This window comes from Mustela nivalis (assembly GCF_964662115.1).
Source record: "Mustela nivalis genome assembly, chromosome: 6".
Taxonomy (NCBI): domain Eukaryota; kingdom Metazoa; phylum Chordata; class Mammalia; order Carnivora; family Mustelidae; genus Mustela; species Mustela nivalis.
In genome coordinates this window covers 119,259,015-119,286,704 of record NC_139025.1, presented here as the reverse complement: position 1 = coordinate 119,286,704, position 27,690 = coordinate 119,259,015, and the positions used below count along the sequence as shown (strand labels likewise).

At 37.0% G+C, this 27,690-nt stretch overlaps 2 protein-coding genes across 12 annotated transcripts in view; both read right to left on the bottom strand.

Moving 5' to 3' along the window:
• FBXO22 (F-box protein 22) overlaps positions 1 to 3,076 on the bottom strand; it is a 31,042-nt gene extending 27,966 nt beyond the window's left edge. For 2 of the 6 annotated variants that reach the window (XM_082735996.1, XM_082736000.1), the window contains exons 1-2: positions 2,790 to 3,076; positions 2,273 to 2,411 (exon numbers count right to left, since the gene is read on the bottom strand). In XM_082735996.1, coding sequence (XP_082592122.1) covers positions 2,273 to 2,411; positions 2,790 to 2,944 — 294 coding nt within the window. In that variant the 5' untranslated portion in view covers positions 2,945 to 3,076. Of the gene's footprint in view, positions 1 to 2,272; positions 2,412 to 2,647 lie in introns of all 6 variants that reach the window. The other 4 variants (XM_082735997.1, XM_082735998.1, XM_082735999.1 and 1 more) reach the window with 3 other exon arrangements.
• Positions 3,077 to 6,969: 3,893 nt separating this feature from the next.
• UBE2Q2 (ubiquitin conjugating enzyme E2 Q2) overlaps positions 6,970 to 27,690 on the bottom strand; it is a 73,308-nt gene continuing 52,587 nt past the window's right edge. For all 6 annotated transcript variants that reach the window (XR_014313093.1, XR_014313094.1, XM_082736001.1 and 3 more), the window contains 4 exons: positions 16,239 to 16,287; positions 15,676 to 15,771; positions 10,536 to 10,602; positions 6,970 to 8,397 (listed from right to left, as the gene is read on the bottom strand). Coding sequence is in view for 4 of the 6 variants with exons in the window: in XM_082736001.1 (XP_082592127.1) it covers positions 8,366 to 8,397; positions 10,536 to 10,602; positions 15,676 to 15,771; positions 16,239 to 16,287 (244 nt within the window). In the remaining 2 variants the exon portion in view is untranslated. The remainder of the gene's footprint in view (positions 8,398 to 10,535; positions 10,603 to 15,675; positions 15,772 to 16,238; positions 16,288 to 27,690) is intronic.

Below are 27,690 nucleotides of genomic sequence, written 5' to 3'. Positions count from 1 at the left end.
AAAAAAAAAAAAGTCATACAATTCTACCCTGAGAGGAAACTTTTGCTAACATTTTAGCTTCTTTTCTATTCTTTGTTTTCAATAACTGAGATGATATTAAATATAATTTCATAATCTGCCTTCTTCACTTATGACATGAACATCTGTCACTAATATAACTTGCACTTCATCATTAAGTGACTTTATTTCTAAACAGTAGGTTATTTTCAATTTCCCTTATAATAAATGATGCTGCAAAGAACATCTTTATAGAAGTCCATCTGCATTTTGAATTTCTCCAAATGACAACTTCTAGAACAAGACTAGGTAGGATTTGGGCCAAAATGCAAAGGAAGTTTTCTGCGAGACTACCTCTGGATACTGCCTACTCTGGGTCTGAATCCTAGAGCCCAAAAAGAAAAAGGAGAAAATCCACACAAGGAAGGTAGAAGCAGAAGACTGGTCACTTATGGGGCATTTGTCTAATATCTAAACATATTAAGAATGATGAGAGCCAGGTTTCTCACTGTATAAATACAACCTAAGAGAAAACTGGAAAGAATCCTGTGTTGCACTGGAATTGGATGTACTTATACAAACTCATGGATTTCCATATATATAAGAATATAGTTATAAAGGTGTATGTATGTAATGGTGTGTACACACACACACACACACACACACTCCTTGGCTGTTCCACTGGGCTCTGGAGCAGCAAACCCTTCAACAGTAGCAAATTGTCCAGATCTTGGCTTTTAAATACCGTGAAATACCTTTCTCCACTAAAAGGAAGCAGAGCTTTTTAAAGAAATGGCTGATTCCAGGATTAAAGCAGACAAAAGATAAAATGAACTAAGAATATCTTGCACCAGAAAGCAAGGAGGTGCCCAAAAGTGATGGGCTCATCTCTAAAAGACCCTGAAACTAGCTGACAGGGCTCCTGATAGCCAAACTGGGGACAATTCGGATACCAAAATAAAGACTGATAGTTAGAGATTATATTCCATTGAATAAAATAATAGACTTATGAATCTATACAGAAATAAATGAAAAGAATTGAAACAGGATAATTATGTAATTTCCAAGTACCTCCTCACAAAATACTTACTAATTATAGTGGAAAAGAGTGATTTTACAGGAGTGACATCTGGCACACAGCACCTTAATCAAATTATCAAAGGTACTAACACTAACACCAGTTAATGGGACAGAAATTAAAATTATATGCTACCTGATAGGATGAAACTAGAAGAGCACAGCATCACTTCTGTGATATTCCTGCCAAAAATACATAATCTGAACCCAAGAAACATGTTCTACAAAATAACCAGCCTGTAATTTACATACTTGTCAAAGTTGGGAAAGCCAAGGAAAACTTGAGAAACTGTTCCACAGGAAAAATTAAAGAAATGACAGGGGCGCCTGCACTCAGCGTGAAGTCTGCTTGTCCCTCACCCCTGGACTGCTCTCTCAAATAAATAAATAAAATCTTTAAAAAAACCCCCAAAAACCTTAAATGACAAAAACAACAAAAGATTCTAATCCGAATTATTTTGTTATGAGGAACATTACTGGGACAACTGGCAACGTCTGAAAGGATTCTGAGGAATGGATGGCAGAAATATATCAATAAGAATTTCCTGACTCTGATGATTGCATTGTGAAGATGTAGAATATTCTTGTTTGTATGTAACGCATACTCAAGTATAAGGAAGTGAAAGAACATCAGACTGATTGTTTACTCTAGAACAGCTCTGTCCCACTGGCAAATGAGATACCACAGCCACACAGTCACCTGTGCTCAAGAAAGCTGTTCCTCTGATTCCACAGTTCAAGTTATTACCTCCCCAGGCTTTGCCCATCTTTTGAAATTGGGGTACCAGAGATACAATATCAAAGAGTACAGGACCAGCGGCTGAAATATTTAGGTTTAAGCATTGGTTCTTGGCTTTTTAATGTGACGCTAAGCAAAAAGAAACCCAGCATGCCTTCCCTGCCCAACAGTGACAATAATATCTGCTTCAAAGGAAGAAGGTAAAGAGAAGGTCCTCCACAGCGTTATTATAGTAGTAAAAATCTGTATACACAAAATGCCTAAGAACTGAAGAACGGTCAAACAAATCATGGCACATCCTTATGTGTTTATAAAATCTTTTCATGTCACGAGAAAATGTTCCGTAATTCAGAAAGAATAGGGTCACACACAAAATAGAGATTCAAAAGAAAAAGACTGAGTTCGCAGAGCCTGACCCAACAACCCCGCAAGGAACTGTGCACGATACGGCTTACTTGCCTCAATCTCCTCCGCTACCACGCGCACCAAGCAATGCTCCCCCAGGTGGCCAGCATCCGCCAACCCCGCGGAGATCCAAGTCACACTCCGATGCGTCCGCAAAACTCGACGAACACACTCCCTCCATAAGCGGCACACGCTGGGGGCACAAACGCACAAAGGTTGTGAAGGGACGTTCATTTCCTTCTCCAGCCGCTCACGGAAACTCCCGTTAGCCCAGCAGGAGAGAGACTCTTGCGGGATCAAAAATCCCAGAGCGGGTGGTGTTGGGGACGTAGATTCGGAGGGACAACCTGGGCCGGAGAAAACCTTAGGGCGCACCTCGCCCCTGCAGGAAGAGTCCCCGAGACAGGCACAGGGGTACGGCAGGCGTACCTCGCGTGTGGGGGCATCACTTCGGGGGAAGAAAAGGGAGCCGTGGGACAACCGTGGGTCCCGACGCTGTCTGCCCGCCCAGCCAGCCAGGGCAAGCCCGAAGCATGTCCCGAGCTAAGCTTCCCGCCTCCTCTCTCCTCACCCGGCCACCCGCAGCAACGCCTTGGCGGGCAGGAAGGTGAGGACACGCTCCACCACCTCCGCTAGGTTACCCAACACAAAGGTACTCTGTGGGTCCGCGGAGGAGCCTTGGCGATCACCACCACCATGATCACCACAGCCACCCACCACCTCCATTCCTCACCAACCCGCCGAGCAAACACTACGGCAACTCGGAAGGAACCGTGAGGCCAGCTCAAGACCTCCCAGCCAGCACGCACTGAGCAGGCGCGCGCGCTCCACTTCCGGCCGGTTGGGGGAGACCGAGAGGTGAGCTCCACCCACGTGACTCCAGGCCCCGCGGTTTCCTGCGTCGGTCTTGGGGAGGGCGGGCTGGCGCTCTGACGTGGTGGGTTCGCGTCTGTTGATCCTCCCGGTACTTTCCACGCTTCCTGCAGGCACAGATCCTCCTTCCGTGCTCTCATTGTACTTGCAGCGCTGTATTCCTTGTCGGCACAGAGCTTTCTCTGATTCTTGAGTTGTAGGAGGAGACTGGGTACTATTTGTCCGTCTGTACAGTACAAATGTCTGTTAATAACGTGAGCCCAATCTTTGAACGGGGAGTATCTGCTTTAAGAATAACTGGCTGTGTGTGGAGATGACCACCTATATTCAACATCTAGTGAATGTCGCCCTCACGCCTTGTGTGAGACGACACAAATACCACCTACCACTGCTGTGAAAACTTGCACCAAACTACACTAGTTCCTCATAGTACCATCAGAGTCACAAGGGAATTATGAAGTTTACGCTTAAGGAGCTGGGCTGGACTCCAGCTGGATCCTGGGACGCTGAGATCAGGACCAAAACTGAAGGCAAATGGACAAATGACTGTGCCACCCAGACGCTCTTAGCTTAAAAGGATTATTGAAATACAATTAACTGTTATATTGGTTTCAGGTTTATGATTTAAGAATTCTCTATGTTACTCAGTGGTCACCAAGATCAGTGTACTCTTTAATGTTCACCACCTATCTCCCTATGACCCACCTCACCTCTGGCAACCACCAGTTCTCTGTATTTGAGTCTTTTTAAAATTTGTTCCTTTTGCTTACATTCCAACATGAGTAAAATCACATGGTCCTTGTCTTTCTGACTTATTTAGCTTTATGGCCTCTAGGTCTAACCATATTGTTGCAAATGGCAAAAAGTTTCTTGTTTTCTGACTGAATATTCTATTGTATATAAATACCGTTTCTTTATCCATTCCTCTATCAATGGACTCTTGGGTTGCTTCCCTATCCTGGCTATTGTGAATAAACACTGCAATAAACAAGGGTACGTATCTTTTCAAATTAGTGTTTTCATTTTCTTTGTATAAAGAATGTATAATACCCAGTAGTGGAATTACTAGATCAGATGGTAATTCTATTTTTAATTTTTTGAGGAACGTCTATACTGTTTTCCACAGTGGTTGTACCAATTTACATTCCCACCAACAGTGCATAATTGTTCCATTTTCTGCAACACACTTGTCATTTCTTGTGCTCGTAATTAGAGCCATTCTGACAGGAATAAAGTAATTATCTCACTGCGGTTTTATTTTGCATTTCCCTGATGGTTAACATTGAGCATCTTTTGTCTGTTGGGTTTTGGCACATTCTCAACTCCAGGCCTACTGAATCAGAATCTGGGGTCAGGGCCCAACAGTCTGTGTTTAACTTTTAACAGTCTGTGACTTGTGCTTTCTTGTGATTCTGATACAAGCTCAGGTTGAGAACCAGATAGAAGGAATGTAAGCACAGCATACACTGCTGTATCCCTATTTAACATCCATTTCTCCTGCTGCTTCCTTACTAACAAAGCCCAGATTTGATCTCCATCTTTTTCTTTTTTAAAGACTTTCATTTATTTGACAGAGAAAGAGAGTGAGAGCGAGCAAGCAAGGGGAGCAGCAGGCAGAGGGAGAGTGAGAAGCAGGCTCCCCGTTGAGCAAGAAGCCCGATGTGGCACTAGATCCCAGGAGGCAGGGATCATCACCTAGGCTGAAAGCTGTCTCTTAACTGGCTGAACCACCCAGGTGCCCAGATCCCCACCTCTTGAAGGTAAAAACTTAATTGATCTAAACTAGTGGATCTCAAACATTGTGGCCTCAAGACTCTTACATTAAATAAACAAAGAGCTTGTTTATGTGGGTTATGTCCATTAATATTTGCCATATTAAAAATCAAAACATTTTATATAATTCACATAAAATAGTAAATCCAGATTAACAAAGATTGACAAAATAAATTTTTCATGAAAAAATAACTATGCCCCCAAAGAAGGCATACAAAATGGCTAAAAGACATGAAAAAATGTTCCTCATCATTAGCCATCAGGGAGATTCAAATCAAAACCACAATGAGATACCACCTTCCACCATTTAGAATGGCCAAAATTAAGAAGACAAGAAACAAGTGTTGGAGAGGATGTGGCGAAAAGGGAACCCTCTTACACTGTTGGTGGAATCAAGTTGGTGCAGCCGCTTTGGAAAACAGTGTGGAGATTCCTTAAGAAATTAAAAACAGAGCTACCCTAGTACCCTGCAATTGCACTTCTGGGTATTTACCCCAAAGATACAGATATAGTGAAAAGAAGGGCCATCTGTACTCCAATGTTCATAGCAGCAATGGCCGCAATCACCAAACTGTGGAAAGAGCCAAGATGCCCTTCAACAGACAAATGGATAAAGAAGATAAGGTCCACATATACAACGGAATATTATGCCTCCATCAGAAAGGATGAATACCCAATTTTTGTATCAGCATGGACGGGAATGCAGGAGATTATGCTCAGTGAAATAAGTCAAGCAAAGAGTCAATTAATATATGGTTTAACTTACTTGTGGAGCATAAGGAATAACATGGAGGACATTAGAAGGAAAGGAAGAGTGAGTTAGGGGAAATCAGAGGGGGAGATGAACCATGAGAGACTGGACTCTGAGAAACAAACTGAGGGTTTTGGAGGAGAGGTGGGTGGAGGGTTAGGTGAGCCTGGTGGTGGGTACTGTGGGGGTTACATATTGCATGGAGCACTGGGTGTCGTACACAAACAATGAATCTTGGAACACTGGAAAAATAAAATAAAATTTAAAAGAAATTAACTATGCCCCCCTTCACCCAATAGTGAAGAGTTGTGGCATCACTTTACATTTTGCAAACCTCTAATTTCTGGCTTAACAGAAGACAGGTGGATCTGCTTCGGAATTCCATTTGTTGTACCATCACACTGTGTGGCCTCTGGAAAAGTCCACTGTACACTTGTAAGAAAATGAGAGTGAAAATAGCAAATAATGCTTTAGCAAAATAATTTTTACCTTAAAAACCTCCCCCCGGCACTAGGGGTCTCCTGAGCTCCCCAAACATACACTGAGAACCACTTGTCCAAACTAATCATGATTTATTCTTTTCATCAGCCATTAGTTTAGGGGTGGACACAAGCCCCAGTTCTAGCCAAGGAAAAGTGAAGAACAATATGCTTGGGCAGGCAAGGGAGGCTTCTAAAAGACAAGACCATTACTACCTCTGGACAAGTAACACAGTTACAACATCCGGACATAACATTAAATACAAAGATGAAGCCAACATGGAAAAATCTCAAAGTAGCATAGCAGAGGCCAGATGTATCAGGCCTGGAGTTTTCTGACTTCAGGACTTCTTGTGAGATAACTTGATACTTTCGAGTAAGGCCAAGGGAATACTAAGGAAGGAGCAGACTATAATAACTGAGGAGAATAGGGACAACTATGGAGAAAGCAGCACTTGGATTTATATTAAGGAATGAGAGTGGGAGAGGGAAAAGGTTGAGGAAAACCTGAGTATACCAAGTCTTTGCACACCATTTCCAGGTTCTCTAGCTTTCTCTTGTTAAATCAATCTGCCTCTGTTCCTCTCAACCCTCTCCTCACCCCATCCCACCATATATAAATCCTATTTTTAAAAAATTCACTCTTGGCTTCAGGTGTTTGTATTTCTATTATCTCTTATGAGGGAAAAGTAACAAAGTTATTTTTTAAATGGTTCTTTATTCATAAACTTGATGCAAGTTTACAAAATTTACTGTACATTGCCAAATAAATCTGCAATGAAAAATAAAACCCCCAAAAAACAAAGCATGCCAAATGTGCAGCTGTCAATCTGTTAACCATCAGGATATTAAAGAATTCAATAATGTATTCAAGATTTAGCCTTAGGTTTAAGGAGCTTTAATGCTTTAAAGAATTCTGCCTGGTCACTTATTATCTCAGCAACTGGCAATCAGAACTTTATACAAATGTAACCAAGTAAACAAAAATTCCGGAAAATTTTTCTACTGTTCTCTTAACCAAAATAGAACAAAAAGAAATTAAACACACACAATAATGCAGAAGTGCCAAGTTTCTCTGATGTGGTTTACAAAGTTAAAAATTGAAACTTAGAGCAAATGCATAGGAAACACTTTTGAATTTTCTAACTTGTTTGTGCAGAAAATGTGCTTCTGGATTTCATTTTAAAAGTGCTTAATAACTAGAATTTACTTTTAAATCAAACTTGGGTATACAAAAAAAATCTATCATCAACCAAACAGGATTGATTCAGGGAAGGCAATAAAATGGAGGTACACTGATTTGAGTCAGGTTTTATAAAAGAATGAACACAAGTAGAGTTCCTATTAGTCTTTCAATGCAAAAGCCATGGTTATGACAATAGCAAAAATTTAAGAGTCTCCAAATTAGATAACTTTCTGTACGTCCCTGGGCAGCTTTTGCCCAAGGATTCTTTGTGCCAATCACTTTACAAGTTTATTAGTTTAAAAATGATTGCAACATCCCGTTAATAAAATGGAAACATAAAATAAAATGATTTAGTATTTTAAATAACTTCAAGCTCTATACTGCAGTTCTTCATAAGAAATACTGAACAAGAAGGAGATTCAGCCCAGCAAGACTCTGATGCCCCAGTGGAAATTATTACTTAATTTACACAGCCTTGCTTTGCTTTGCCCAAAGAGTACAAGTCAATTAAGAGCATATCTTCAGGAAACAATTCATCTCTTCACCTAGCCATAAAAATGTTTAACAATTTAATGACTAGGCTTCCTGTCATTATTTTGGCAGTATCAAAAAATGGTTTTAACTTGAAAAAGCTACTGTGATTTAGAAGACCTTAAATTTTCTAAACCAATATTAAACATCAATTAAACTTTTATTGACTCTAAATGGAACAGTGTATTGCAAGTCCTCATAACATATGAGCTCAATATGGGAGAGTTACCATATGGTCACAACTTCTGTAACCTGATGCTGACTTGTCTGCTTAACAGATTTTTCAAGAAAAGGAGATCATGAGTGGCCAGTATGTGTATTTATCACAAAAAAATACAGCAAAGGCCCCAATGCTCAGTCCAAGATACCTAAAATGATCAAAATGAAAAGGCCATAACTCATACAGGATATCAATTGACAGATTATCCACTAAAATTATCTATTAGCTAATGTCTTCGGTACTGCTGTTAAAGGGGCACTCAAAGCTTGTGTCTGCATGTTGGAAAGATTTTCTTTAAAGCAACATTGGTCCAAACATACGGCAGTCAACATATTTAGCCATCTTCCTTTGGAGGGGTATACCAGCCTGAAACAAAATGGGAAAAAAAGTTAAAATACCTTAAATCAACTAGGAGAAATGGCATTTCATTTAAGGTTATAGCTACTTTCTACTTTCTCTACTCATATTTTTCTTGTTTAAACCTGTTGTAAAAATTAAACTTACACTTGAGTTGGTAATACAGCATTTCAATATGTGCACAATATAAAAGTTATTTTCTATGAATAATCTGTATTTGAGTTTTCAACATAAAATTTCTAGCAATAATCGCGCCTCGGATAAACCTCATTGGCTACGATACTGCCACTGCGCAAAGCTCAACATAAAATTTCTATAGTAATCGAATTTCTAGCTAAAGATGATAGCATGGAACAATAGTCTACAAGCTAGGTTTTATCCTCTATTTCAATTGTGTAAAAATAAACCTCACTAAAAATAACTATCCCTCAAACCAAATGCTGGCATTTTAAAGTAAGAAGAATCTTGATTGTTAGTAATGCAATGATACCATTTCAGCAGTGAGGAAGTCATCTCAGCAAGTGCAGTGACTATGCCTAGGATCAGAGCTAGCAGCAAAAACCAACCTAGAACCCATTTCCTGATTCTGAATCTACTGTTCTTTGCCCAAAGCTAAGCTTATACACACCCACGCTTTCTAAAATACATTTCCATAAACATTTTTGAATGCTGACCACAATGTTTGCTTCAACAAAAAATAAATAAAAGAGAAGAAAAATGCCCAGACAACAAAAATCTAAGCTTTCTATAGAAAGGCTAATTAAATGAAGTACTGCTTAGCAATGAAACAGCCATTGGAACAGTATGAATATACCAAGAAATGTGGAGCATCCACATGGTTACGAAGTACTATACAAGTACCTGTGGATCTACTAATTTAGTGTGCTGTGAATTATTATTATGAAAACCCAGTCTTGCCCTCAGGTTTTATCATTTCCTTCTTCAGAGGCCTGAACTGTTTTAAGTATTATTCTTTCAGAAATAGTCACTGAAAAAGTAGAGTTTGCTTTGTAATTAAAATAAAAGTGAGTAGAAAGCACAGATATTAAGTCACAAGCTACCACATTTCTAGTAAAGAACACTTTACTGTAAATACTCTCCTTAAAGAAAACTAGTTCTTATTTATTTACTCTGCACAAAAAAGCATCAGTTTTACTACCATGGCTATAATCAATATCTTGTTGTCAGCACTTAGTTACAAAGCACCATGCAAATGCACTATTCTTTTTCCTCACAAGTTTGGCAAGACCGATATGTTTTTTTAGAGATGAGGAAACAGAGGCTGAGAGGTAATGGGACTTGCTCAGAGATGCAGAGCTAATGAGTAACACAAATGGCACTTGAAAAATCAGTCTTCTAATTCCAAATCCACCTCACTGTTTGAGACAATAACTCAAAATATGCATTGTGAATACAAGCAAAATTTAAAGCAGAATAAAGTTTAATACAGCTATTTTAAGTTTTTAAAACTTAAAACTCAAATACTCTTAAGTGTATGTATACATACTGAAATTACGACTATTTTTACCATGAGAGACTATGGACTCTGAAAAACAGTCTGAGGGTTTTGAAGGGGCGGGGGGTGGGAGGTTGGGGTACCAGGTGGTGGGTATTATGGAGGGCACGGATTGCATGGAGCACTGGGTGTGGTGCAAAAACAATGAATACTGTTACACTGGAAATAAATTTTAAAAATTTAAAAAAAAACTATTTTTACTTGAATAAATAAATGTGTGTAACCATCAAAGGGCATTAAGTAGTCTGAAGATGTTTCAGAAACAGCTGGTTCAGGATCCTGATTACATTTACTCAGTATCAGCAAGAACTCCACCTGTACAATTGCCTTTAACTCAGCTCCTATCCTAATATCATACATTTCAAATGAGTAAAGTGATTTATTCACTAATCTACTGAAAAATCTTGACTTTGACTCAGGTTCTCAGTCCAAGTATTTAGGATACAAAGAGTTTTGTGTGCATTCTCAAGTTAAGTTAAACTTTTTCACTGTGGTAATAGTACTTTAAGAATTTTTTTTTTAGTACTTTAAGAAATTAAAGCAAAAACAAAAATAAACAGGGTAAGTTATCAATAATATCTTATATAAAACTTCTATAAATGGTAATAAATACTTATTGAATTAAACGTACCATTTTTCTCATGTATCTGTACAATGGAATTATAGGACTGTTGGGCTCTTGCCAGATTATACTGATTCTGAAAGAGAATTATACATGTTAAATAAAAACTATAAGTAGATGAAAATCACTGCAAATAACTTATGGATGCATCACCACTATGCTTAAAAGAACACATGAAACTGAATTATATTTCCATTTCAAAAATAATTTTCACTTCTCAATTCCATTATTCTCTACCACTTTAGGGGAACAAAACCAAAGTTGTACCACAATAAAAATCTATTTACACTTAATTCATTTTTATAAATCCTCTTACCACTGGACAAGTATAAAGCTTTATAGTTCTAGTACCCCTTTCCACTGATGAATCAAGGTAAAGAACGCTATTTGGACATGAATAAAACGCTCTCTTCCTTGTAACTTCCACCCAAAAAACAACAACAACAAAAAACAAAACCAAAAACAAAATCTGACCTTCAGGTAAGGTAACCTTAAGCTTTAAGGACTATGTGTATCAATGACATCTTTTTTTTTTTTTTAAGATTTTATTTATTATTATTTATTTGACAGACAGAGATCACAAGTAGGCAGAGAGAGAGGAAGGGAAGCAGGCTCGCTGCCAAACAGGGAGCCCGATGCAGGGCTCGATCCCAGGACCCTGGGATCATGACCTGAGCTGAAGGCAGAGGCTTTAACCCACTAAGCCACCCAAGCAACCCCATCAATGACATCTTCAGTTAAAAATCTAATATCATAAATGGCACTGAGGCATTACTAAAGGAGTCCTCTTGTACTAAAGAGTTTCTTGTATCTACTTAAGATTATATAAATCATGTATAGCTTATTGTTATTAGACACCATATCCTGCTTTTCCTCCCAACAAATGGTAGGTAGCATGCTACAGATATTGTTCTACCCCTTTTCTCACTTAACATATCTTGGACCTTGTTCCCCTATCAGTGTGCAAAAAGCTTCATTGTTTTTTTAAATCATGAAATATTCCACTGAATGGAGAGTCAAACATTTTATTAATCCCCAAATGGTGGACATTTAGGTTTTTTTCAATATTTTGTTGCTACAATGTAACCGTGAGCAACTCTGCAGAAGTATTTCCAAAGCACTGGTTAAAAGTCCTTGAGTTTCAAAACTGCTGGGCCAAGACATACATGCCTTTGTAATCTTGAGGTGTTGCTATGATAGCTCTCTACAAGACTGTATAAATGGGCTTGCCTACCTGCTATGTGTGAGAACGCCTCTACATGGCTTCACCAGAGTGCTCTTATAAACCTTTGTTATTTGTGACAAAATCAGAGGTGGAAGATGAACATAGTGTGGGTTTGATTGCATTTCTATCTCTGAGGGAGGCTGAGTTTATTTATCTCCAAATGTTCAGAAGCCATTCATTTCTATTTCTGCAAATGGATGTTTTGTAACTTTTTCTTTTTCTAGAGTATAGCCTTTTTCAGTTTCTAAGAGCTCTTTAAAAATAGTAAAACCCTCCCATAATGTATCTGAAAAACATAAAACATGCCATAATGCTATCTCCAAGCTAATGAAAAGTAGTGTTTTTTAGTTGGTCTATATGTTCAAAGAACAAAAATACAATAAAAGTAGATTATATATGACAAAATACACATAAACTGAAACTTGCAAATGATCAAGAAGCAGTCACTTCCTAACCCTACCGCCCACTTACAAGATAGGAAGAGAAAAATAAGAACATTAGCCTTCCCCACTCTCAGTTGTCAATAGCATGATCTTCAATTACTAGTTTAAAGAGACTGCCAATGCAGACACTTTCCCCTAAACAGGGAGTTAGCCCCTTCTGTTTTCTACTTCACTGACCTTATTAACCCCTTCTTTCTACTTTCTTCCAGCTTACTTGACTGTCCTTTCTAACACTGAGCTAGAGGCTTGGTTCATTTTTATTCTTTTTTTTAATGGATTTTAGAGCAAGGAGTATTCCCTCTGAGCTCTCATTTAATTTCCAGTATGCAGTGATTTCACTATTGCTGTTCTCTAGCTATTCTGTAGTTTTCATTTCAAAGCCCCATTAAGGGCTATTTCAGTTTTGTAATTCCACAAAAGGAACATTTGTTTTCCGATTTTGTTATTATAGTTTTTAATTTAATTAGGATTGGAGAATGACACCTGTCTTTTTTCTACTTTCAAAATTTGAAGTTTTCTTCATTGACCAGTATTAGTTTCATGAATGTTCCAGACAGAGAGAGAGATGAAAGAGAAGGAAAGAGGGATTTTAGTATTTCCATTATGGTTCAGTTCTAAGTATTTTTAAATTTTTGTATGATTTTTTAAAAGATTTTCTTTTTTTATTTGACAGAGATAGATAGCTAGAGAGGGAACACAAGCAGGTGGAGTGGGAGAGAGAGAAGCAGACTCCCTGCTGAGCAGGGAGCTGGTGGCAATCCTCCATCCCAGGACCCTGGGATCATGACCTGAGCTAAAGGCATTCATAGATTTTTTTTTTTAAACCATGATTTAGAATTGTGTTTAATTTCCAAATCAATGTGGATTTTTTAAATTAACTTTCCATTGCTGAGTTTTAACCTTAATTGCATTATATTCAAATTCTATGGCTTATTTTTATATATAAATTTATTATTTTTCCCATATTTCATAAATGCTTGGGAAAGATGTAGTGCCTAACTACTGGGCACAGAGTCCTACAATCATCCATTTGACCTAGCTTAATTTGTTGTTCAAATCTCCTATGTCTTTCACATATTTAACTTACCATGAACAAGGTACATTAAAATCTCTCATTATGATGGTGACTTTGTCAATTTCTCCTCTGGTTTCACCACTTTTAAGTACAGTAAACAGATGATTATTACTATATTAGTTTTATCACATTTTTAACCTATATTTTGATGCTATTTTTTTAAGTAAAGTGAGTAATTATTACATCCTCCTAGTGATTGACTTTGATCATTAGGGAGTCTCTAATGCTTCCTGCTCGAAAATTCTACTTAGATACTATATAGCCATGTCATTTTTTTTTTTTTTTTAGTGTATACTGGCATATATTTATCAGCTTCTCTCCTTAAAACAACAACAAAAACTTCTCAATCTTTTTCTAGCCTCACAATTTTTTAAAAAAAGATTTTATTTATTTGAGAGAGAGAGAGAAAGCATGTAAAAAAGAGAGAGAACATTAAGTGGAGGAAGAGCAGAGGAAGAGGGAGAAACAGGCTCTTCCCTGAGCAGGGAATGTGATAGGGGGCTTGAGCCCAGGACCCTGCGATCATGACCTGAGCTGAAGGCAGACACCCAAACGACTGAGCTACCCACATGCCCCTCTAGCCTCACAATTTAAACATACTTACTAGAAACTGCTAGATTTTTTTTATTAACTCAGTCTAACTGGTAACTTCAGTCCATTTATACTTGTGACCTGCCTTTACCACCTTACTTTCTGGTTTCTATTTCTCTTGATTTTTAACATAATTTTATTATCTCTGCCTGGAGTTCCAATAAGACATTTTAGACCTCAATTTGATCATCACCTCTCAACTTCTACCATAATGTCTATTCTCATGTTCTTTTCTGTATGACATTATGATTTATTTCTTCTAACCAATTAATTCTCCCTTCTGATACCCATCTATTGTTTCTGATTTCAACTATATTTTTATTTCTGTAAGTTCTATTTCATTCTTTTTCATATTTGTCTCATTATTCCTGATGGTCTTATTGTTGGAACAATTTTAGGATTCTTTTTTCTTTTTCTCTACATTATGTTTTTCACATAACTATTCATTTTCTCATAACTATAGTATCTGAAGTCTCTGTGTGTCTGATTATTTCAAAACTGAAGTCTTTGGGAATATATATCTCATTTATTGTTTCTACCCATTCTCGTGTACACTGGCTTGTTTGCTTGTGATCCTTCATGAATTCACATGTGCTTGATCTTAACTTTTAAGAATGCTGTAGGTCTAAATCAGAAAAGCTTTCCTCAGAAGAGTATTTATGTCTGCTTCTGATGAGAACTGTGGATACAACCAACTTGAGAGCATTTTAGCCTCCTTGGAGAATTTCAGGATTACGTAAAGGTCTCACATTTGGCTTACCAACCTCACTCATTTATAAATAAAAGACAATACAGGTAGCACCTCCCCATCTCCCTTAAAGAAAAAACTAAAAGCCAGATCTCTCATCTAATGGGATCACTCACCAGAGTGTAAAAATTTGATGTCTTACTACATAATCACTCTACAGACATGTTTAATACACATAAAATATATACATTATTAAGAAATTCTAGTTAAATGTAGTTAAGCAATTCACTAGATCTTCTAAAAATGTTATTTTATTTCAGTGTGAAGAAATAGCCATTAAAAGAGCTCAAGTAAAACCATTATTATATAGTACTATACCAAATAAATGATTTTTAAAAATCATTTTAAAATCATTTTAAAATTTTTTGCTTCTTCTGTGAGCGAAGATTGTAGTGAACTCATGTTCTGAAGTTATAAATACACATTTAAATTTAATATTATTTGGATAGGCATCTAGCACAAAATTCACACAGACCTTTAGGAACATCCAAATTTTTTAATAAGTTAAGTCAGGATAATTTCCATCAACAAATATTTTTGCAAAATATACTAACTTTAGAGTCTTATCCTTGGTCCATTTAACTGTTTACAGATAACTACAATTAGACCTGGAAAGAGGTTTCTGACATAGTGAATAAAGAACAGAACTCCATGGGTAAGAGTATATATATAAAAGTAATAACACCAGACTGGTTCCAATCCTCATTCTGCCAGCTGTCACCTTACACAAGTTATCTAACTTACATGTGCTTCAGTTTTATCATCTACAAAATGAGGACAATAATAATATCTAAGGTCAGTAAAAGGATTGAAATATTACCTACAAGTAAGAAGTTTAGATCAGAGCCAAGCATATAAATGCTCACTGGAAATTAACTACTATAACATGATCTCAATTTCGGGAAACTTCAACATAAATATAATTTTTAACTTATTAGTATGTTCATACCAATATTAGATTTAAAATTATAGACATGTTTACCTATAGTAAGAATAACAAAGACTAAAAGAAGAAGAAAAAGCCTCATAAGGTAACAGAAAATATGTGATCTTCTTAATAAAAGTACCTTATTTGCTCCAAACTGTACTCTGGCTTTGCCTTTGACTAATGTGGCATTGATCTGCATGATAACTGATTCTATTGAGTAGGCACTGCTCCAGCCCTATAGGAAGAAGAAAACACTTTCGTAACACACAATGGTACTTTTGATTTCCACTTTGGAAAACTTAATAAAATGGCACATAACAGCTTGACAACAGCAAGACCATGTTAAGAAGTCTGTATACAAAAGAAAAAAGTAAAGTTTGACTGTTCCTGAAATCTTATAAAACAAAACAAAAAAGTCCCCCTATGTTCTAAGTATCAAACATAAGCAAATTATAACCTTATAGAGAAACTGTTCTTGCATAGATTAAGTGCACACACTTGCATAGATTAAGAACCAAGTACCGTGTCATTTTATTGGTTTGCCCTAAGTAGCTTTTCATTACTAAAAGTAGGTGCTCTTCAAAACAATTTTTTTAAGTAGGTGGTATTACATCAGAGCTTTTCCACTTCAAAATCTAATTTACATCATCAAAACACTCCATTCAGACTGAAAAAATATGAGTACCATAAGAAAATAGTCACCTGTTTTGTGAGAAGTTCCATACATAGTGCTCCACCGCCCAACACATACCTTAAAAAGAGAAAAGAAATCATATTTAATTCTCTAGATCTCAATGTTCCTTCTTAACTTTTAAAGGAACACCACTAAGAAGTATGCATACAAGTAAAGCTTAGAAGATAATATGCAAAAATGAGAACAGTGGTTAGTTATGGCTCTAAGAATAAAAGGGTAGTTAAAAAATTCTAATGTCAGTACTTTATTACAGTCTTAATTTTTTTTTTTAAATAATGGTTCTTAGAAACAGAATACCAAAGACTCTAAGAATATCAGAAACTAGGACTGTAGCCCTAAATATTCCAGAGAATAGGAATGTTATATTCATCTGAAAATTTCTCTATCATCATGTTAGTCAATAGCACCAACTTCACCATATCTATAATAATGAACAGAATACGGTATTTGATGGTTAAATTGCTTTTATTCACACTTTTGTGAGGATCAAATCGTTATTTATGATCATATAGAGCCTCTGTCTAGGACTCCTCAATTTCTCTAATCCTGAGAACTGTTCTCTGAACCAAACAAATTTTGGGAATTTCCCAGATCTCTTTTAGGAAATCCTTATATAGATCAAGATTATTCAACTTTTTAACCCTTTCTCAAACAAAATAATTTCATTTCTCCTTTAATGTTATTTTAAGCTTCAAAATATATGAAATACATGCTTAAAAGAAAATCAAGGCAAAGGAAATTATAGAAGAAAGATGATAAATCTCGAAAATACACAAGCTAAGACCACAAGTCTGATTAGATCTAAGTGAACAATGAATCCATTACAAACTTTTTTTGTCCTCTGGGACTTTGCCCAGGCCTTTCCCTTGCCTAACATTCCTCTGGCTCCCTACTATTCCAAATGTCCTCTTTTCCTCCAATAAAACTTGACAAGACAATTCTAGCCTGTAAGCTTTGCAATCTGGCTACCCAAATGCATCCTTGTGTTGACTAAACCAAACCACAGAAAAATAAGGAATCTAAAAACTTCTACTGTAGATCATTATTATTAGTCATAGTGCAATTATTTGATAATGGAAATTATTCAATAATTCCCACATCCTGGAGAATTTAAGCAAGTGTCTCCCTTACGGGACTGCACCAAACTCTGGGAACTTCCACAGATAATGTTTATAAGAGGGAAAGAAAAACACTTCAAAACACTAAATTTAGGTGGAGAATCACGAGATTTTAAACTTCCTTGTATATTCTCCCAGATCTCTAACACACAGAAATCTATATCCATTCATTTGACTTTCCCACTAGGCTCAAAGAGTATCTTGTATACAGTGGCTTTAAATAAAGCACTTGCTGCTTTAACAGAATTAGAAGATCCATGTTTTGATCTGGGTTTTGGTTTCTCCACAAACTGCTCAAATTCTAATAATCTGTTAATGAGTTAATACTATTCTTGATCCTTACATTACAGAAATGCTAAATACAGACAGGTACTCAGGGGCTGATCTTAAGAAAAGGAGTTATGTGGACCAGCCCAGGTTACAAATTATCCAAGTACCACCTTTCTTTTTTTTTTTTTTTAAACATAATTTTTTTTTCAGTTTCCAAGATTCATTGTTTATGCACCACACCCAGTGCTCCCTGTTATACATGCCCTCCTTAATACCCACCACCAGACTTACCCATTCCCCCACGCCCCTCCCTTCCAAAACCCTCAGTTTGTTTCTCAGAGTCCACAGTCTCTCAAGCTTCATCCCCCGCTCCGGTTTCCCCCAATTTTTAACATTCCACTCTTCATTCTGGGGATGGAGAGTCTTTCAGGTGGGAAGGAGGCAAGTTTTTGTACTCATGAGCCAAAAGAAAGTACATTTTATACAAAGCCATAGCTACGCAAATGTCTGTTGGATGTCTAAACAAAAAAAAACAGTTCTCGTACCTACATAAAAAGTGAGGTAAATAAAATTTTCCTTAACATCTATTAGCAGCACATACACCTAACCTAAAAGGAGTGATTGATTCTATTTCCACACTGAATCACATTCATTTTATTAATATATGCTCCAAAACCCTTATTGCTCTTTGTCTTCAAATAGTTCTTGCTAAATATTAAGACAATTCAAGGATAGTAGGATAAAAAAGTTTAAGGATCATTTAAAGATAATGTGCCACAAACACAAGCACAGTAATATTTTCAACTTAAAAAAACTTCAGCTGTGCTGGCGAGGATGCAGAGAAAGTGGAACCCTCCTACACTGTTGGTGGGAATGCAAGCTGGTGCAACCACTCTGGAAAACAGCATGGAGGTTCCTCAAAATGTTGAAAACAGAACTGCCCTATGACCCGGCAATTGTACTATTGGGTATTTACCCTAAAGATACAAACGTAGTGATCCGAAGGGGCACATGCACCCGAATGTTTATAGCAGCAATGTCCACAATAGCCAAACTATGGAAAGAACCTAGATGTCCATCAACAGATGAATGGATCAAGAAGATGTGGTATATATACACAATGGAATACTATGCAGCCATAAAAAAAATGAAATCTTGCCATTTGCGACAACGTGGATGGAACTAGAGCACATCATGCTTAGCGAAATAAGTCAAGCGGGGAAGGACAACTATCATATGATCTCCCTGATATGAGGAAGTGATGATGCAACATGGGGGCTTAAGGGGGTAGGAGAAGGATAAATGAAACAAGATGGGATTGGGAGGGAGACAAACCATAAGTGACTCAATCTCACAAAACAAACTGAGGGTTGCTGGGGGGAGGGGGGTTGGGAGAAGGGGGGTTGGGTTATGGACATTGGGGAGGGTATGTGCTTTGGTTAGTGCTGTGAAGTGTGTAAACCTGGCAATTCACAGACCTGTACCCCTGGGGATAAAAATATATTATATGTTTATAAAAAATTAAAAATTAAAATTAAAAAAAACAAAACAAAACAAACTTCAGCTGTGAGGTACCTGGCTGGCTCAGTCAGTGAAGAGTGTGGCTCTTCATCTTGGGGGCTATAAGTTTGAGCCCAGTGCTGGGTTTAGAGATTACTTAAAAATAACACCTTTGACATGTAATAATAAAGAGACATATGTGGTTGCTGAATGGGATGATCTTAATTGCACATGTAATGTAGATGTAATAACATTCCCATCAAGTAAAATACTAAATATTTTGCTTCAGCAAAGTAATTTGTTTCAAGAAAAAATATTATGGTTTTAGAAATGCATAAAACAGATTAAAGACATTCCTTGAATGAAGCCCTATGAGGTGTTTGGCAGAATCTCTGAGAATTAAATGCTTCTAAGATGCATTTTTGATTATTGTTGATTATCTAGGTTATTTCATAAAAATCTGGGGAGAGATAACTTAATTTTAGAAAACTGTTCCTTGTCAATCACAATACAGATTTTTGTCATGAAAATACAACTGATGTTATTTCATAAAGGTACATTTGATTCTCCACTTTTAGAAAAGTTGACATCAAATATTATATTATAATTTAATATTGACAAGTTGTGCCTCCGTTATCAAATTAATTTCAGAACTCCTGATTGTGAATGTGTGTGTCAGTGAATTTTTTTTTCTTTTTCTGGGCTCATTTGCACTGATTATAATACCTGGGTGCTGCATTAAATGAGTTAAATTGAAAAAAAAAATAATAACACCTTTAAGAATAATAAATCAAAACAAAAAACAAATGAACAAAACAAATAAAAAACCCCAACCAAACAAACAAAAAATAGCTTCAGTTTCCAAAGTTGTAGAGCAAAACTTTATCCCTAAACCTGAGCCTCTTCAGGCCATTCATAATCTTCATTATACTAGGAAATTCTTGCAAGGATGTTTGCTAACTAACTGCCCCATCCACAAGCTAGCATGATCATTTAAACTGCACTTTTGAGAGGACAAGAGAAACCATTCATCAGTAATAAAGTATTTATACAACATGATTAAGTGATCCTGAAAAAGAGATGGGAAATGTAAAATGTTTATATTATAGCCAAATTCTAGACTATAATCACATTAAAATTAAAAAAAAAAAAAAAGGAAGGCTTACCCAAGCCATGTAAAACAGTCATGACCCTCCCCTTTCTTCACGTAAGGAAATAAACTATAGATTATAAGAACAGAGCCTTTAGATAGGAATAAAAGAAACTGCCAGCACTTAAAACCAGACTATTTAAGACATGTTCCCTTAATACAGACAGAAATAATCCATGGTCATCTAGAAGTAGAAATACTCTCTTCATGGACGACTGGGATACAAATAATAATTGGTATTATATCAACCAATAAAGAAAGCATTTTCAGTTGTCTACAAATAGCTACTCAAAATGTATTAATGAGATAAAAAAGAAATAATCTTTATGATTCTCTCTCAAGTTACTATACTCTGATCTGAACTAGACAAGAAAGAGCAAAGTACTGATAGCTCATTAAAATAGCTATGGGACGGGGTGGGAGTGTACCTGGGTGGCTTAGTCAGTTAAGCATCTGACTTTGGCTCAGGTGGTGATCTCAGGGTCTTGGGGCTGAGCAGGGAGTCTGCTTGTCCCTCTGCCCCACCCTCTCTATTCATGCACTAGCTCACTCTCAAATACATAAAATCCAAAAATATTATAGGAAAAGTAAACCAAGCCTTGGAATTACAGATTACCCTAAATTGTCTATATCTTCCTAACTTACTGTAATTCCCTATCTCATTCATTGACTCACAAATATTTACTACACATTTATATACTGCAAACTGAGCCAGAGTACACACTGAAGAAAACTGACAGGAAACTGTGCATTATGATGTGTACCTTCTAGTTAAGATTACAGATGTTAAACGAATAATACAAAGCAGGGAAGGGGGACTCAAAGGAATAATCGGGGGAGGGGGGGGGTTAAAAAATGTGGTAGTCAGAAACAGCATCTGTATGAGTAATGCACAAGTTGAGATTTGTAGGAGTTAAAAGGGTGGGTGAGAGTAAAATTCTAAGCAGAGGAATGTATGTTTAAAAAAGGTTATAAGGAAAAGAAGAGTTTGCTGGGTACTGGGGGCTGAAAGACATTCAGTGGGGCACCCACTTTGAAAGCAGAGTAGTACAAGAGGATGAGAAAGAAAGCCAAGGACAAGATCACAGACAGCCTGTAGAGCATGGTAAGGGCACCAACCTGTAAGAACAATCAATGGAAAGACATGGAAGAGTTTAAGCAGGAGAGCAATATAATCAAACACACACTTACAAAAGATCACTTTAAAAGCTTACATGAGGGAAGGAACATAAGCAGGAGTCTGGTCAGAAATCCTCTGAAGTGGGCCATGTGAGAACTGATAGTAGTAGCAACAGAAATGGAGACAAGTAACTGGATCTGGGAACTTGCTGAGAAGGAGAATCAGAGGACCGATGTGGGAATGGAGGGTATAAAGAAGAACTCCTATGTTCAATAACTGAGATGGGGACCAGGAAAGGAGACTGGAAAGAAGACTTCATGGTTTCATGCTATAGAGTTAGAGATGCCTATGTACGAGACATTCAAGTACAGGTGTCAAGGCAGGCAGATACTGGGAGCAGAAAAGACATAAAAACATGATGTATGAAACCTGAGAGTCACTGACAGGAGATATTTTGAAAGCCATGGGAGCTTTTTCAAAAATGCTACTAGACTAAGTGGACCTTTACACAAAACTCTCTGACTTAAATCTCATACCTTATACAAAAGTTAACTCAAAATGATTCAAAATGTAAAACCATAAAACTTTGAGAAAACACAAAACAGGAGAAAATCATCAGGATCTAGGATAAGGCAAAGAATTCTTAAATTTGACACCAAAAGCATAATTCATAAAAGGAAAAACACCTATAAACTGAATCTCATCAAAGCTAAAACACTTTTGCAAGACACAAGATATAAAAAAAAAATCTGTTGTGTTTCCATACACTAGTAAGGAAATAGAAGAAAGAGAAATTAAGAGAATGATCCCATTTACAATTGTATCCAAAAGAACAAAATACCTAGGAATAAATTTAACCAAGGCGGTAAAAGACCTGTACTCCAAAATTCTAAGACACTGGTGAAAGAAATAGAAGATGACACAAATAAATGGTAAGATATACCATACTCATGAACTGGAAGAATATTGTTTAAATGCCTGTATTATCCACAAACAATCCATAGATGCCGTGCAATCGCCATCAAAATACCAATAGTGTTTTTCACAGAACTAGAACAAAAATTCTTAAGATTTGTGTGGAACAACAGAAGACCCAGAATAGTCAAAGGAATCTTAAGAAAGAACCACAAAGCTGGAGGAATCACAATTACAGGTTTCAAACTATGCTATAAAGCTATAGTAATGAAAACAGTATGGTACTGGCACAAAAAGAGACACTCAGATCAATGGGACAGAATAGAGAGCTCAGAAATAAACCCACACATACATGGTCAATTAATCTATGACAAAGACAAGAATACACAATGGGGAAGAAAGACCATTTCTTCAATAAACAGCTTTAGGAAAACTGGATAGCTAGCTACATGCAAAAGAATGAAACTGGACCATTTCTTACATCATACACAAAAAGAAACTCAAACGGATTAAAGACCTAAAGACCTAATTGTTAAGACCTGAAACCATAAAACTGCTAGAAGAATTTTTGATAATAATAAAAAAAAACTGCTAGAAGAAAACATAGGCAATAAACTCATAAATCATTCTCAGCAATATTTTTCTGGCTATGTCTCCCAAGCAAAGAAAACAAAAGCAAAACTAACAATGGGGACTACATCAAACTAAAAAGCTTTTGCACAGCAAAGGAAACCATCAATAAACAAAAAGGCAACCAGTATACAGGAAAAAATATTCACAAAATGATGTATCCAATAAGGGGTTAATATCCAAAATATATAAAGAACTCATGCAACTCAAGGCCAAAAAAACCTAATAGTCCAATTTAAAAATCAGTGGAGAACCTGAACAGACATTTTTTCCAAAGAAGACCTAGAGATGGCCAACAGACATATGAAAAGATGCTCTACACTAATCATCAGGAAAATACAAATCTAAACCACAGTGATACATCTACTCGCACTGGTCAGGATGACTCATATCAAAAAGGCAAGAAACAAAAAGTCTTTGCCAGGATATAGAGAAAGAGAACCCTCTTACGCTGTTGATGGGAACGTAAATTGATGATGTAGTCCCTATGGAAAATAGTATAGAGGTTCCTCAAAAAACTGAAAAGAGAAGTACCATATGATCTAGTAATTCTAATTCTGGGTTTTACCCAAAGAAAATGAGAATACTAAATTGAAAATATGTTTATTGCAGTATTACTTATAATAGCCAAAATACAGAATTAATCTAAGTGTCTATTGATAGATGAATGGATAAAGAAGTGAGGGCTATACGTGCACGTGCACGTGACACACACACACAATGGGCTATTACTCAGCTTTAAAAATGAATGGGATCCTACCATTTGTTACAATAAGGATAGACCTGGGGTATTATGCTTAGTGAAGTAAGACAGAGAAAGACGAATACCATATGATTTCACTTATATGTGGAATCTGAAAAATAAAGCAAATAAACAAACAGCAAAAAAATACAAACAACAAATTTTTAAAATAATTTTATTTATTTTTTAATTCAAACATGTAACATATTTTTATTGCTAGGGGTACAGGTCTGTGAATCGCCAGGTTTACACATTTCACAACACTCATCATAGCACATACCCTCCCCAATGTCCATATCCCAACACCCTCTCCCAGACGCCCTCCCCCAAGCAACCCTCAGTCTGTTTTTTGAGATTGAGTCTTTTATGGTTTGTCTCCCTCCCAATCCCATCTTCTTTCATTTTTTCTTTTCCTATCCCCCCAAACTCACCACATTGCATCTCCACTTCCTCATATCTGGGAGATCATATGATAGTTGTCTTTCTCTGATTGATTTATTTCACTAAGCATAATACCCTCTAGTTCCATCCACGTCGTCGCAAATGGCAAGATTTCATTTCTTTTGATGGCTTCATAATATTCCATTGTGTATATATAAAACCTCTTCTTTATCCATTCACCTGTTGATGGATATCTAGGTTCTTTCCATAGTTTGGCTATTGTGGAGATGGCTGCTATAAACATTCGGGCGCATGTACCCCTTCGGAGCACCACGTTTGTATCTTTAGGATATATACCCAGTAGTGCAATCGCTGGGTCATAGGGTAGCTCTATTTTCAACTTTTTGAGGAAACTCCACACTGTTTTCCAGAGTGGTTGCACCAGCTTGCATTCCCACCAACAGTGTAGGAGGGTTCCCCTCTCTCCGCATCCTCACCAGCATCTGTCATTTCCTGACTTGTTAATTTTAGCCATTCTGACTGGTGTGAGGTGGTATCTCATTGTGGTTTTGATTTGTATTTCCCTGATGCCGAGTGATTTTTCATGTGTCTGTTGCATTTTTTCATGTGTCTCTTGGCCATCTGGATGTCTTCTTTTCAGAAATGTCTGTTCATGTCCTCTGCCCATTTCTTGATTGGAGTACTTGTTCTTTGGGTGTTGAGTTTGCTAAGCTCTTTATAGATTTTGGATACTAGCTCTTTATCTGATATGTCGTTTGCAAATATCTTCTCCCATTCTGTCAGTTGTCTTTTGGTTTTGTTAACTGTTTCCTTTGCTGTGCAAAAGCTTTTGATCTTGATGAAATTCCAATAGTTCATTTTTGCCCTTGCTTCTATTGTCCTTAGCGATGTTCCTAGGAAAAGTTGCTGCGGTTGAGGTCAAAGAGATTGCTGCCTGTGTTCTCCTCAAGGATTTTGATGGATTCCTTTCTCACATTGAGGTCCTTCATCCATTTTGAGTCTATTTTTGTGTGTGGTATAAGGAAATAGTCTAATTTCATTTCCCTGCACAGACAACAAATTTTTGGCTGCCAAGCCAGGGGATGGGAGGAAAGTGGCATGGGGTGTGAGGGAGAATAGGTGAAGAGGATGTAGAGGTACAAACTTCCAGGTATAAACTAAAATCTCAGGGATGAAAGTACAGCATAGGGAATATGGTCAATAGTATTTTAATAACTTTGGTGACAGATGGTAACTGCAGTTATCACAGTATGCATTTTGTATTGTTTAAAACTGGCAAATCACTAGGTTGTACACCTAAAACTAATAATATCTTTCATCAACTACACATAAATTTAAATAGATACACTAAAAAGCTTTGCTCTCTAAAAGACTATTAGAAGGATAAAATGAAGGTACATACTGGAAGAAATTAAAAACCACATATACAACAAAGAACTACAATGCAGACCATTATTTTAAAATCTTTTCAAAATTCAACAACAGAAAAACAATCCAATTAGAAAATCGGCAGGAGACATGGATGGATATTTCATGAAAGAGTATATGAAACTGTCAAATAAAACATGAAAAGTATTTAATATTAGGAAATATGCATTAGGGAAATGTGATTAAAACCAGAATGAGGCGGGGAGGAGACAGATGGTGGGGAAGTAGGAGGAGGTGCCATTTCAACCTGTACCCTAAAATGAGCTGATTACCTACAAAGAACTCCGATCACCCATGAAATCAGCCCGAGATCAGAATTATACATGTCTGGATCTCTAAAGGGGCAGAAGACGCCAGTGGGCAGGTAAAGCGGAGTGGGAACGTTGGATTGATATCGGAAGACTGAGATTATTCCCTGCATATTCTCAGATAACAATGCTTTGAAACTGGAGCTCAATCACAAGGAAAAGTTCGGAAGGAACTCAAACACCTGGAAGCTAAAGGAGTCTGCTTCTCCCTCTCTCTCAGTCCTTCCCCCACCTGCTCACACGCAACGCTCTCTCACTCAAAAAATAAATAAAATATATATTTTTTAAAAAGTGTTACAATTAAAAAGATTATCCACCATGACCAAGTGGGATTCATCCCTGTGTTACAAGGATGGTTCAACATTCACAAATCAATTAATGTGATAGAACAAATCAATAAGAGAAAAGATAAGAACCACATGGTCCTCTCAATTGATGCAGAAGAAGCATTTGACAAAATCCAGCATCCATTCCTGATTAAAGCGCTTAAAGTACAGGGTTAGAGGGAACATTCCTGAACTTCATTAAATCTATCTATGAAAGACCCACAGTAAATATCACCCTCAATGGGAAAAAGCTCGCAGCCTTCCTGTTGAGATCAGGAACATGACAAGGATGTCCACTCTCACCACTCTTGTTCAACATAGTATTAGAAGGCCTAGCAACAGCAATCAGACAACAAAGAGAAATAAGAGGTATCCAAATTGGCAATGCAGAAGGAAAACTAACTCTCTCTCTTCACAGATGACATGATACTTTATATGGAAAACCCAAAAGACTCGACCCTCAAACTATTAGAACTCATACAGCAATGCACTGACGTGGCAGGATACAAAATCAATGTACAGAAATCAGTGGCTTTCTTACACACTAACAATGAAATACAGAAGGGGAAATTAGAGAATCAATTCCATTTACTATAGCACCAAGAACCATTAAGATACCTGGGAATAAACCTACCCAAAGAAGTAAAGGATCTGTACTCAAGGAACTACAGAACACTCATGAAAGAAATTGAAGAAGACACAAAGAGATGAAAGACCAGTCCATGCTCTTGGATTGGTAGAATAAACATCGTTAAAATGTCTATACTCCCTAGAGCAATCTATACTTTTAATGCCATTCCAATCAAAATTCCACCAGCATTTTTCAAAGAGCTGGAGCAAACAATCTTAAAATTTGTATGGAGTCAGAAGATACCCTGAATTGCTAAGGAAATGTTGAAAAAGAAAAACAAAACTAGGGGCATCACATTACTTGACTTCAAGCTTTACTACAAAGCTGTGATCGCCAAGACAGCATGGTACTGGCATAAAAACAGACACACAGACCAGTGGAACAGAGTAGGGAGCCCAGATATGGACCCTCAACTCTATGGTCAAATAATCTTTGACAAAGCAGGAAAAAATATACAGTGGAAAAAAGACAGTCTCTTCAATAAATGGTACTGGGAAAACTGGGCAGCTATATGTAGAAGAATGAAACTCGACCATTCTCTTACACCATACACAAAGATAAACTCAAAATAGATAAAAGACCTCAACATGAGACAGGAATCCATCAGATTCCTAGAGAAGAACATAGGCAGTAACCTCTTCGGTATCAGCCACAGCAACTTCTTTCAAGATATGTCTCCAAAGGCAAAGAAAAAAAGCAAAAATGAACTTTTTTTTTTTTTTTAAAGATTTTATTTATTTATTTGACAGACAGAAATCACAAGTAGACAGAGAGGCAGGCAGAGAGAGAGGAAGGGAAGCAGGCTTCCTGCTGACCAGAGAGCCCGACGCGGGACTCGATCCCAGGACTCCGAGATCATGACCCGAGCCGAAGGCAGCGGCTTAACACACTGAGCCACCCAGGCGCCCGCAAAAATGAAC